Source organism: Seriola dumerili, unplaced genomic scaffold, assembly GCF_002260705.1.
Source record: "Seriola dumerili isolate Sdu_G_001 unplaced genomic scaffold, Sdu_1.0 BDQW01000322.1, whole genome shotgun sequence".
NCBI lineage: Eukaryota > Metazoa > Chordata > Actinopteri > Carangiformes > Carangidae > Seriola > Seriola dumerili.
Window position 1 is genome coordinate 1,624,387 of NW_019174577.1, and position 12,960 is coordinate 1,637,346.

At 41.7% G+C, this 12,960-nt stretch overlaps 1 protein-coding gene across 1 annotated transcript in view; it reads left to right on the top strand.

Moving 5' to 3' along the window:
- sema6b (semaphorin 6B) overlaps positions 1–12,960 on the top strand; it is a 120,844-nt gene that overhangs the window by 49,480 nt on the left and 58,404 nt on the right. The window contains exons 2-3 of the mRNA XM_022759420.1: positions 6,664–6,789; positions 8,288–8,402. Coding sequence (XP_022615141.1) covers positions 6,681–6,789; positions 8,288–8,402 — 224 coding nt within the window. The 5' untranslated portion in view covers positions 6,664–6,680. The remainder of the gene's footprint in view (positions 1–6,663; positions 6,790–8,287; positions 8,403–12,960) is intronic.

Here is a 12,960-nt window from a genome sequence, read left to right on the forward strand (position 1 = left end):
ATATTGTTGAGGCTCCAGGATTTCATGGTGATGCAAATATCTAGTAAACAGAGCCTAGGTCACTCAAATCCCAGCCAAAGGGAAGAAATCGTGTGTGCATTTTGCTCTAGTGGAGGGAATTCCTACATCGTTTTTACATTAGTCCTCAAAAAGAGCTAGAGGGGAAGACTGTGGCTTGGCTTAAGTGAAGGCACAATGCCCAGAGGAGATGTGTGTGTTGGTTGCTTTGTTCTGTGCATGTGTGTGTAGAGTATATACTATATGTGTTTATACAGATGTGCATCAATATCAACAGTCAGAGGGGAGGTTAACTGTCTGGGGTGAGCAGAGCAGATCTGAGGTGGTTTTCAAGAAAGAAAAGTTTTTCATATAGAACCAGCTTAGATAGAGTGCACAAGTATACAACAAGAGATCAGATACAGTTTAAAACATAAACACAACAAAACTAATTAAATGCTTGATGTGCTTAACAATGTGAAGCACATCTAAGCAATATGGCAAAGTATCCCAGCAGCTAGGACCATCATAAAAATCCCAACCTAGAGGTCTGAGAGGTGTGTGTGTGTGTATGTATGCATGTATGTATGTATCTACAGTATATATATATATATGTGTGTGTGTGTGTGTGTGTATGTATATATGTATATATGTATATATATATATATATATACTGTATATATGCAATAAGCAGGTCAGAGAGGTACAGTGCAGAAATGCCATGTAGGGCCTTATAGAGGAGAAGTAAGAAAGGATTGAGTAGAAGGGCGTTTCAAAAGAATAATTAACCAGCCCCAGTATCCTTAAAAATTTTATTTGTGTTGGACAGGTTCACACTTCAAGATTTACATCCAGTGCTAACATTTATAGTCTGCCCTTTACAAGCAAGGCAGTAGAAAGTAAGAATGTAGAGGTCAGGGTGGTGGATGGGCATGTAGTGCGTTTGACTTTAATACAGAAGTATGAAGTTTGCATCCTGTCACAGACCTGCAAAATTTATTAACCATGGTATTTTCTTACCTTTCTTACCTTAACTGTATTATTTGCCTAAATTTAACCATACTATAGTTTATTTGCCAGAACCACAGGTATTATAGAAAATGTCAGAACAAAGTCATTTAGAAGCCTCTAAGAAGCCAATATTTTACATAAAAGGACAGTTTTTGTTTTATTGGTGATGTGGCTGTGGAACATAAGGTCATAATCAACAATAGCACCATCATTTATAACCTTTGTGGTTATGTACTTCCAGAGAGGAAAAGGCTAATGAGAACATGTTTCCTGCCACAGAGGCTCAACACCAATAACAAGCATTTCGGCTTTGTCTTCACTGAGTTCCAGGAAGTTGTTGCAAAGCCAGTTAATTCCATCTTTAATTTACTCAACCAGTGACTTTAAAAAGTTAAGGTCTCTAGGGGACATGGATAGGTTCTGTATAACAGTGTCATCAGTGTAATTGTGGTAAATTACCCATGTCTGTGGATTATGTGGTTTAGAAGCAACATGTGCAAGCTAAATTGCAATGGTCCAACTATTGAGCCCTGAGGGATTCCACTTTCCCACACATAAAGAGACACAGAAAAATGTTACCCCTTTTGATAAGTTGCAAACCAGGCAAGTGCTGAGCCAGGAGGTCCTTCCCACTAGTCTGCTCTTGGCTCAGTGTGGAGATAAATCTGGCAATGCAAAAGTACCATTGGCTCTATGCTCTTGCTCTTCCTCTCTTCTGTGTCTTTGTCTTTCCTTCTCTCTCATTCCGGACATTCTTTGGCTTCGTTCTCTATATATCCAGTGTGACTCCCCCTCTCTGTTTGAATGCCTCACTTGTCTCTCTTTCACCTCTGTTTCTCTTCATCTCTCCCTGTAGTGCATTATTTTTGTCATTTTCTTTGTCCTGCCTTGTCCTCTCCACATTCTCCCACGTCAGTTTTTTATAGCTAGTTTCCTATATTTCCATCTTTGCTTTAAATCATCCCTCCCAGCTTTCTCTCTCATGTCTTATTCTTGAGTCCCTTTCTTCCTCACATCCCTGCCACATACAGCATCTTATGTTATTGCTGATTGAAGGAGATCCAAACAGCACCAGGCTATCACCTGTCATTGATTCTACACACTCCATAAAGCAGCCTCTCCTTTCTCACTATTATGACAATTAGGCCAGTCTCTGAGAAATCTATGGGGTGTCTTTAAGTCCACATAAAGAAAATGGAACAATCATAAAATCCTCCACTGCTTACTCAATATCGTTTCCCATGTACTGGCACAGTCTCATGTACAGAATTCTGAAGGTCATCTCGTTGATGTGGAACAATAAAAGCAGAGAAAAGTGAAGCTCACTCTTGTGCCTGCAGCAAAGTCTTTGAACATTAACTCATCTTCAAAAGTTATTTAGTGTTTTGAGGATCAAGCCCAAAGTCCTTTGGTAGTTTGAGTGTGTCTCCCATACAATAACAAGGGTTATTTGAGCTTGAAACCCATCAGGTTGTTGTTCTTCCCTCCGGTATTATCTCATTTTTGAGCATTATTGGAAGCTATGGATTGAATTGAATCAAAAGTTTGAGTTTGGTATGTCATCTTCTACCGCTAGTAGAGCTTGTTCTACTACCATAGACATAACCGCACATCTTTTTCACTGAAAACAGCTGTCTCTTGTACATACAAGTATATCCATTGTTAATATAAAAACATTGATTGGGGCAGCTTTATATGCAATATCTGCAAGGGTTAGGAAAAACAGAAAAAAATGATAACCAGAACAACATAATTTGCCTTGTAAAAGGATGATAAACGGATTTGACTGGAAATAGACCATGTTTAAATTCATTCATTCTCTATGTAGGCTTTTTGAATCTGGGTGACCAGTGTGAAAAGGGATTATAGCCTATCGGACTATTGCTTGAGTACTGTATTCTACCAGAGCTGATACCTCTGCATAATACTTGATAACCACTGTGTTGAATATATTAATCATAAATACCCTAACCACCAGCACCAACACCAACACCACTGTGTCCCTATTAATGCTGCTCTATTTCATTACCATTTTCCCTATATCTAGGACACGCATAATCTTGGTTTTCTTTCAACCGTTTCTCCAATTTTTAGTGCAAGTACCTCACGGCTGTGTAATGGAAACACAGTGAGAACATACACATCAACAAGACTGGGGCTAAGGCAGAGCGAGAGAGAAACCAAGGCGTAACGAGATGGTGAAAGGGAAAAGGTAGAGAGAGAGGAGAGAGTGAGAGTCATGGCAACTGTAATAAGTGACAAAAGCAATGCAGAGCATATTAGCGCCTTCGTTTGATGATGAGGTGTTCTGTTTGCATGCAAAGGATCCAAACCCCTGTAGCAGAGGGTCACTATCTCTGAATAACCAGCATCCAATTCCACATTGCAGGCATTCCTCACATCTGCCATCAAACCATTTCCTCTTCTCTTTCTTCTCTTTTAAGCCTCTGCTCTTTAGTCTGACTTTAGTCTGACTCAGAACAGTATCAGTCCTCATTAGGGCTTCACTAAAGACACTAGGCATCATTGATTTGCTGGTGATTTGTTATCTAAGTTGGCTACTGTGGTTATCATTCTGATGTGGCATTGATGGGTCCAGGGACCCTCCACGCCCAACTCCCTCCACCTTTTCAGCAGCTAAATTATCTCTTAATGACTTTGTTTAGGAAATTACCTGCCTAAACACCCATCATCAAATTGATCTGGGCTGTGTTAAAGGACAAACTAACAAGTCAGTGTAAATCCTGTTGAAGCGAGTGGAGCATGGTGGTGATTTCAGGAATCCTGTTTCATTAATAGTAATCACAAGATAGTTGTAGCGGATTGGGGATTACAGCTCAGACTGAAGTTTCACTCGACTAGCTATCGTTTGCATTTTCTCTCTACTTCCGTCACTTACCATCTGTATTAACTTGGCACCCAAATAAGAATGTTGGGATAGTGCCCAAAATCACGCTCAATTCCTTTTGTCACAACACTGGAAACAATAGTCCCCACTGTGAAAGAACTGACACAATAATTTGCTACTGACAGTATAGTTTTTAAAGTTTTTTAAATCCATGGAGCCCACACTGTGTGCCAACTTCAATACTACTTCGGTGCCATCAACTGTCATTTCAGTTTTGTACATGGAGTGCTACAGCACCCATGGGTTGAATATTTTGAATTAGTGTCTCCTCCAAATGGCAAAATGTATATGTGACTTGCAGTGCGCCTCGCTCAATGTTAATGGCATACTACCATGCAGCTTGTGCCATGCAGCGAGGCTTCTGAATGGACTCGGCTGTAGCCATTTGTCATAATTACTGCAATGCTTTGGCTTGGAACTATTTGCGTGCCCACACACACACACATGCACACAGAGAACACACACACACTCACTTTAATACTTGTGTATCTACTTATTCTGCTGTCCCATGAAATTGTATAGCCCAGGGTGTCTAATTATACTAATCGAATGCGTACCGCCTGACATTTATTCATACATTATTAATAGCAGAAACAATAGAATCTGTGATTGGATATACTGACTTCCTGACTTCTCATCTTCTCCCTCTCTCTATTATGTTTTTCACTTATCTCTCATTCCATCTCTCTTTCTTGCTACCCCATGACCTCCTTTCTTCTCTCTCTGACTCTTTCCCCTTCACCTCCTGTAATTTTGCTTGTGGGTGTTGGGTAATTAGCATGCCTCCCACTTTTATTCTGATGTCAGAACAAGGAATTTGAGAAATGTCCCATAAAGATAATGTGTCCTGATAAGGTTATGTCTGGGACTCCATTAAAGAGATGGGCTGCACAATGGCTGTTTGTGTCCTTTGGGGGAGTGAGAGTGTGTGAGAGAAAAAGAATGACTGAAGAAGCTGGTTCCATATGTGTGCTATACCACAGTGTGTCACCTTTCTCAATTGCTGATGTTTATTCTATTTGTTTACTCTCTTTTTTTTAAAACTTTTTTCTGCACCTAACTTCATTTAATTTTAATGTAACATTGATATAAACCCATTGTTTATTGTTAACAAGTTTACTTAATTAACCACATTACAAACTTTAGATATTTAGATTGTGGTTTGTCATCAGCATTACAGCGCCAGTGCACTGTTAATGACTCTTATTTACTTATTTATTTAATTAATTGTCCTGAATGTAGCTGCAGTGTTGCCACAGCAACATTTAACGGAGGGCTTCATCTTCAATTTTGGCAAATTTTGGAGATGGAGGTTTTCTGTTTCAACATCACAATGCCTCAGTGCACAAAGTGATGCCAATAAATGATTCCTCCACAGAGCCCTGACGTTAAACACATTCATCACCTTGGGTATGAACTGGAGAACCATTTGGGCAACATTAGTGCCCAAACTCAGTTTTGCTTTTGTGCCTGAATGGGTACACAATTGTGTAATGCAATTTAGCCGACTTGAACTGAACTGAAGGTGACATGAGGAGTCAAAGAGAGATAAAGACGGACACAGAAAGGACATGAATAGTGGATACCGTACACTCAGCAAGGTGTTTGTTTTTGCATTGTTATATGCTTCGTGCATCTGTGACCACAGTAAAATGCTAAAATGTTTTGCATAAAGAAATCCAACCTTGAGTATTCAAATTAGAGATGTTGCAGTTGTGTATGCCTGAATGAAATGTTTTGTGTTTGCAGTGGTGGGGATGTAAGATCTCTCTACTTGAGTTTCAATGCAAATTATTCAATGCTGCATTCAGCATTAAGATAGCAACATGGTTCAAGAGGGTATGATTTGAGGGGAGAGGGGAAATTAATAGGTAATTACAGAGGAATCAGACCTCAAGATAATAACAACTTGAAACTTGCCCGCTGGATTGCACATTGAATACGAACACACGCATACTACAGCAACATAATCGCGGGAGCGGCCTGCCCATCGTGCTTTCTGAGGTTTGTGGCTGAAGTCAACAGCAATTCTGAGAGCTTTTCTCCTATGAGGCAAAGAGCCGGAGTCATTTTCCAGATGGATCGTGTAGGGTAACTTAATTTGGGTATCATTTGTATTTCCACATGAATCACGTCCAAGACCTGCATGTGCCCGATGAAAAATACTAACAGTGTTTGCGTCACTGGCCAGCATTTAATTTACATAGACCACCACTTCACTCTCTCTCTCTTAGTCTCTCTCTCTTAGATAATGCTTAATATCTATAGTATTACTGAGCCTTTCCCTCACTCTCTGCCTGTGCAGATTTTCCGTTGTCGGCCTTTGACTTGTCCAAGATGTCACACCCTCTGCTTCTTCTCCTGCTTCTCTTTCTCCTAGTCTTCAGATTTGTCATAGGTGGTGTGATGCTTGATGTGGTGATGTTGTGCCACAGTGATCTGGCTGCACTCAGAGCTGACTGGACACTTCTCCCTCAGTGGATGACTTAACCCCTCGCTCTGAGCAGCTATTTGTCTCCCCTGGCATCAGGGAGAAGAGATGGAGATGCAGTGGGAATACAAAGATAGAGCTTCACTTGAGAAAACCAGCCATTCGGCCATTAAGCTAGTTAGTTTGTCAGGCGGTGATTGAGTGAGTGAATGTTTCTCTGTCCGTGTATGTTTATGTATGTCTCATTCCTCTGCCTCATTTAGCAACCACTCACTGCATTTTCTCCTTTTTCTGTCTTTTTTTTTTATTTCCACAGAGTACAGTTCTGTTGCTATGGCGACCGTGGCCCCTCCCTCCTTCTTCCTGCTGTGTTGGCTCCTCCGAATGGGCAGCTCGGCATTCCCTGAGGAACCGGGGCCCCTCAACTTCATCCCCACTGAAGGTACTGACCCCACTGATTTTCTCGCCCTCTAGCCGTCAACTCTCCTGCGTGGCTCTCACGCAGGTCGTGATGTGTGAGGTGACCTAGTGCGTAGGGTGTTGAATTGGGGGGGGGGGGGGGGCATGGAGGTGGCTTAAGGTCACGGTGTGGGCTGTTGAGGGCACACAGGCTCTCACACGACGGGTGTTGACTGGTTTGCAGGTCAAGGGGTGTGGGGTCACACTCCGGAATGAGAACAGAGTGTAGGAAGGGGCTCTCACTTTCATGACTTTCCCACACACACAGACCCTCAAGAGACAGAGCTCCTTACACACTCAGACTTTGAGTCTCCATATCAGCTTGGCAGTCTCCAGCTCAGGCCAGACCTTGATTGATTGCAGTTCAATAGTATTGATTGATGGGTTCCCAGCTGAGTCCAGACCCTTCTTCGCGTATCAATACCACACAGTAGAGTGAAGAGGCTGTCAGGCTACAGAGAGCTACACAGGAGCGACTGCATTGAACTCAGCTGTTGTGGTTTACAGTTGGTATACGTTATAGTATGAAACGCAAGCTCATCTGGATGGACGGACAACACAAATAAACGAAAGTATGAAGATGGACAGAAAAGTAAAGGTAGGAGAAAACGGAGAGAAAAGAATGAATAGTAGTGGATCCCAGGACAGAGTGATGTAGGTAAGAAATTACAGGATCGACATAAAGCAGAAGCAGACAAAACACAGAGGTGGATAAGAAGAGGAAACTGATAAATGAACTATAGGGTTGGATATAAAAAATAATAATGGTAGGACAGAGAGAAGATACAAGGAAATCTGTCCCATTCACCTCAGTCAAGGTCAAAGACAGATAGCCATGCTGGTTTTCCACCAGTAATCCATCTGATTCATAGGTCACTGTTATTTCTGCTTCTCTCTTCAGTTTTATATTTACACTGTGTCACATCTGTGGGACAATGTAATAAAAAAGTAGATGAACAATTTCCGCCACTTTTATCTTTGATTTCTCTCCCTTAAGTTTTCCCTTCCCCCATGTACAGAAACCGTTGTCCTCTGAAACACTTTGAAGATTTTATTGTACATGTTTGATGTTTTTAAAATGTCACCTGTCTCTGTGTCTCTCATTTTTTTTGAATTATCTGAATCAGTCGGCGTAACATGTATTTCCAAACTTGTCAACAAAAAACAGCATGTAAATGAACACTTCATCAAAAGTGAGTCTCAGTCAGTCAGCAAAACAACAGTGACATAATGCAGTATAGTTCAGACAGCTTTCATTCTCAGAAGATTATTTGTTTGTGCTCTGCTCTGTGTCTCTGTCTGCTTAATGTATCAGATATGCTGCTGTTTCAATTGCAGGTCTCAAACTTTGTCTCCACATCGCCCTGTCACTGCTGCCGAACTGTCAAAACAAACTAACACAAAACCCCTTTTATTTTGACTGCTTTTGTCAAAAAGGAATGCCAGTTTGTGATCAGTCATCGCGTGTTTCTGTCTCTCAGTGGTGAGACGATATCCAGTGTTTCTGGGCCGACCCCACCGAACATGGCTGAGACAAGAGCCTCTACACATCCAGAGGATCCTGCAAGTCAATCGAACACTGTACATTGGAGCCAGGTACGACACACGCCAGCACACACAGCCATACAAACAGACATATTTGCTATTCATTTATGGCCATATGTTAACATGAGCATTGACAAATCTGGGTAATATGCATGATATGATAATTGCTTGCACAACACACACACATACAAATACAAATATAGCTCTGTCAGAGCGATTTTCAGCTTTAAAATCTGCTGGATTGTCTTTGCCATGCAACATTAGCCATATACATTGGACATTATTTTAGGACTTAGCTACAGCTGTCTGAGCCTTTGACCTAATTTGTTCTTATTAAAGAATACCATCAGCATTGCTGTAGAGAGCCAAGTGTTACCTCTTAAATTTATTAATTGTAGCAGGATAGAGTAGAGTTGTCAGTTAGTTGGTCCAACACTTTGGCCAGCATTTCAACATTTAGCTCAAAGTAAAGCTGTACCCAAGTAAAACTGATGCAAAAGTACACCCACATGCTGCAGCCTGATTATAACACAAAAACAAGGCTTAACATGGTCAATAGATTTTCCCCATGAAAGACTGAGCTCTGACCATTAGACTTTCCTTAATATTCTGTCTCCTTAATATAGTCTCTCAGATTTTAGCACCTCCATTTGCCTAAGTCTTCTACTCTACACAAAAGACCTGAATCATCAAATGCATTAAATGAGTAACAAATAAACCCTGAAGACTGACAGAGATGTTTATTACTCTGGTTGAATGGACCTCTTCTCAGTGTAAATTTGCATGAGGCCAACTAACAAAGGTTTGAGACGTCTTTTCAGGGACATCAAAACTAAGCAGAAAGTCACAGAACCAATCAATATCTATCTTTTCCATCACAATATGTACATCTCCACATGGTCAAGTGGACAAAGTAACTGAAAAGACCTGTGAGTGTAAACTATGGGTGTGTAGCACCTTTAAATGTCAAAACTTAAAGGTCAGTTAATGCTATAGTGCTATAAATGTATTGGTGGTAGTAGATGCTTCTTAAGCTGACTGAGATTTATGGACTAAATTGCTAACATCAGTAACTGTAGTAAGATCACTACAGAACTCAGACAGATTTTTTCTTTTTAACCAATCTGGTACAGTAGCTGCATCTGAATTATGATATTTGGCTTGACAGAAATGTGTTCTAGTTTGGTGCCCATATGTCTGTCAGTCTGTTGAATGTGCTGATCCTGGACAGGCAGTAGCCCTGGTGTCAGGAGGGCCAGATGAGGACGACCTGCTCAGCTGCACTGGGTTTACACTGTAAAGCTACATCTGCTGCACCCTGGAGTCATTCGGGAGCCGACCTGAGACGGACTGAGTTAACAAATAACACGCACCTCAAGATTTACTGCCTGTCTCATCCAAAAATTAATTTAGCTTGAAACATGCTGAAAAAAATGAGACACAGTCGGTTTCCACATATGGCACTGGTTATTTGCTGTAGTGGCAGTCTGAAAGAAGATTGAAGTGGTTTCCAATAAGAGACGCCACTGTGGTACAGGAAATGACCCAGTCCCTGGCTTCCAGCTGGTCTAACCTCACTAGTGAGGGTTGGTAATAAATATATCAAACCATGTAACATGGTTCCAGCCATTCTGTCTGTGCTGAGAGGGTCTGTAAGCACAGACATGCAAACAGCCTGATAGTAAAACTACCCACAGACAGCTACTGTTGGTTTGCTTTAAAATATAAGCAGAGCCATGAAGCATTTTTTTTTAAACGTTCATTTCAATTTACAGCTGCAGAAATTGTTACTGAATAGCAGAGGTAAACTGATATGAATGTCTCAGGCAGCCGGATGAAAATAAAATGCAAGACTGACACACAGAAAGGCGAGGGCTGTTGGTGGCAGCAAGAGAGATACAGAGAAAGAGTTTTAAGAGCATATTTATATATTTCTTGTAAGTGCGGCTAATAGTGTTTGCGGCTTCCTGACAGAAAATCAGTTGAGAAAGAAAGAGATCCATCTGCAAATGCATGTGTGAGCCAGAGACAGCCCAGCAGGAAGGCAGATTTAAAATGTGTAATGTATAAATAAGTACCTGTGGTGGCAGGTATGACTGCCAAAAGCTCCTGCAGAGTGCATGGCCTGATAAGACGCCTCACTCATCCCCAAATCCTGTCACCATTAGCATAGCTGCTCCTCAGACTGCAAGCATTGCTAAATCCCTGCCCCAAGCACCTGCTGAGAGCGGCTACCTCTCTCTGTCCCCCTACCATCCTTGCTAAATGAAAGTAAACTATGTATTTGGCTGGTGGCAGGCAGCGCTCGGTCAGATCCAAAGGGCTAATCCACACAAATATAAACCAATTGGAGAGTGTTTACCTATTGACAAGATGACCAAAGTAACGCAGCCAAATCTTGATTAACTGTTTGATTTTGATAAAGCATAAGAGGTTTTTGCAGTGTGTGTGTGTGTGTGTGTGTGTGTGTGTGTGTGTGTGTTCGTTTTGCATTAGCTGGAAAGGGAAAGTGTGCTGACTGCCAGTTGCTCAGTTTATTAGCCCGCAGGCACAGACCACAGAGGTCACTAGAGGTTACGCAGAGGTCACAGACAGGTCAAATGACTCATGGCAGACGGACAGGGAGACGATCAACTGTGGCAAAGACTGGGAAGCTTTGGGGGGTAGAGCTGCCAGGCTGCTCAGCTGTAGTGAGGCCGGGAGAGAAAGTTTGCATGCAGGAGTATGTGGGGAGACACACAGGTGAACACATCCACATGAACACATACCACAAACACTGATTCCACACTATGTATTGGTGCAATAGACTGTGCACTGTGGACTAATCCTGACAGATAGCGTTTTGGCAGCTAATATACAACAAATTAATGTGCTTAACCAATGAAATGACACATGATGTGCAGAGACTGATGTCTGCAAAAACAGCTGCTGCTTTAAATTTTGACTATTTTACTAGAGCTGTAAAAAATGATTGTTTTCTGACAGTAGTTTAAAACCTATAGACATTCAGTTCACTGTCATAGAAAAAGAAAAGAAACCTGTATTTTTTGACATTTTTTCTTCAAAAATAACTTTAAATCATTACTATGTAATTTGAGTAACATTTCTTATCTAATTTTCTCTATGTATTTTTCAATTATGTAACATGTCTGTGGTGTTTGCGACTTGACTCCTCAAGGCTCAAGTATACAGATGTTGTTTTCTAAGCACTGTGAGTTTAATGCCTGAAGGTCTTAAACCAAAACATCTTTCTTGATAAACTTAATGCAGGCAGTGTGCAGGGGTTTACTACCCACTTCTCACTTTTGAAATCCCTGCATACTCAGTGGTCCGAGTGAATACGTTGTCAAGAAGTGGGGCACATGTACTTAGCCGGGCACATATTTACCGACACACAGGTACACGGTCACACACACAGACATGCCACAGGACACTCTCCCTCAGTCAGCGTTCATCTCAAGGTAACCAGGTGGTCAGCTCAAACCTTTCTATTTCAGTTTCATCCAGTGGAGTGGCTTCTCCTGCTCACTCTATTTGCAGGCTCAGAAAGGCTTAGCACTGCTCACAGGAAACCACAAAACTGCAGCTAGCAACAAAAAGGGTAGGGAAACCGAAAAGAAATATGGGGAAATTTGGCAGCTTAAGAGTTCTTGACCTGACCTGAGTCTGCTTTTGTTTGGCTAAGCACAACGAGAAAGTTCATGAGCTGGTCAAGAAAGAAATTTAGGAAATGTTGACAGTTTCTCTAGAGTCTGTGTTGACTTTGAATTAGCCAGGTCAAAAAGGTCTGAGGCATATATGAAATAACAACTGAGGCACGTGCACATTATACACACATACACACAAGGCCAGACAAGGGCAGAGAAATAGGAGAGTTTTGGACAGGGAACTGTGAGCTGAGGTGCCTTTTTGACGAGTTGAGGTATTTCAAGGCCGTGCGCCCATAAAGAACATATAGAATACACATAAAGAACTATGAAATCTTTACACAGTTCATGTGTTTGTCCTTACCCTGAATCCTAACCTTCTACCACATGCAGCACACATTAAATCCACTAACACACATCTAAACAAACATGAGCATACAGGCCACAGGCTTTGTATCATTCAAACAACCTGGAGCAGGCAAGAGAAGAGATGGAGAGAGAGAGAGAGAGAGAGAGAAAGAGAAGCAGCAGCGTAAATAATTCCCCCTCCTCTGCTCTATCAGAGGCAACAGTGCTGGCTGTCAGCCACTCTGACTAGGAGGCCTGTTGCTATATTCATTATGTTAATGCTGAGACAACGCTGAAGCAGCCTGGATGAGATTACGCCTCACACTCTGGCCCACTCCACTGTTTGGAGAACGCTTAAACTCTGACCTGTTAAGCAGGAACGCACCAAGCAAGTGTTTGGTGATTTTGCACTTCTTCGCCACTCAGCCGTTGTCCTGGTCTGCGAGGTTGAATAAAAGCAGGAATCTTCTAACACAGCAACAGGAAGCCAGGATGAATTATTCAGGAGATGAGTAACCTGATGGCACTTGGCCTACCTGTGCTCTCATCAAGCGCACATTCTCACAGCTCACTGTCAAATACAAAGAGAAAAATAAATGCAAAAACGCATTGAT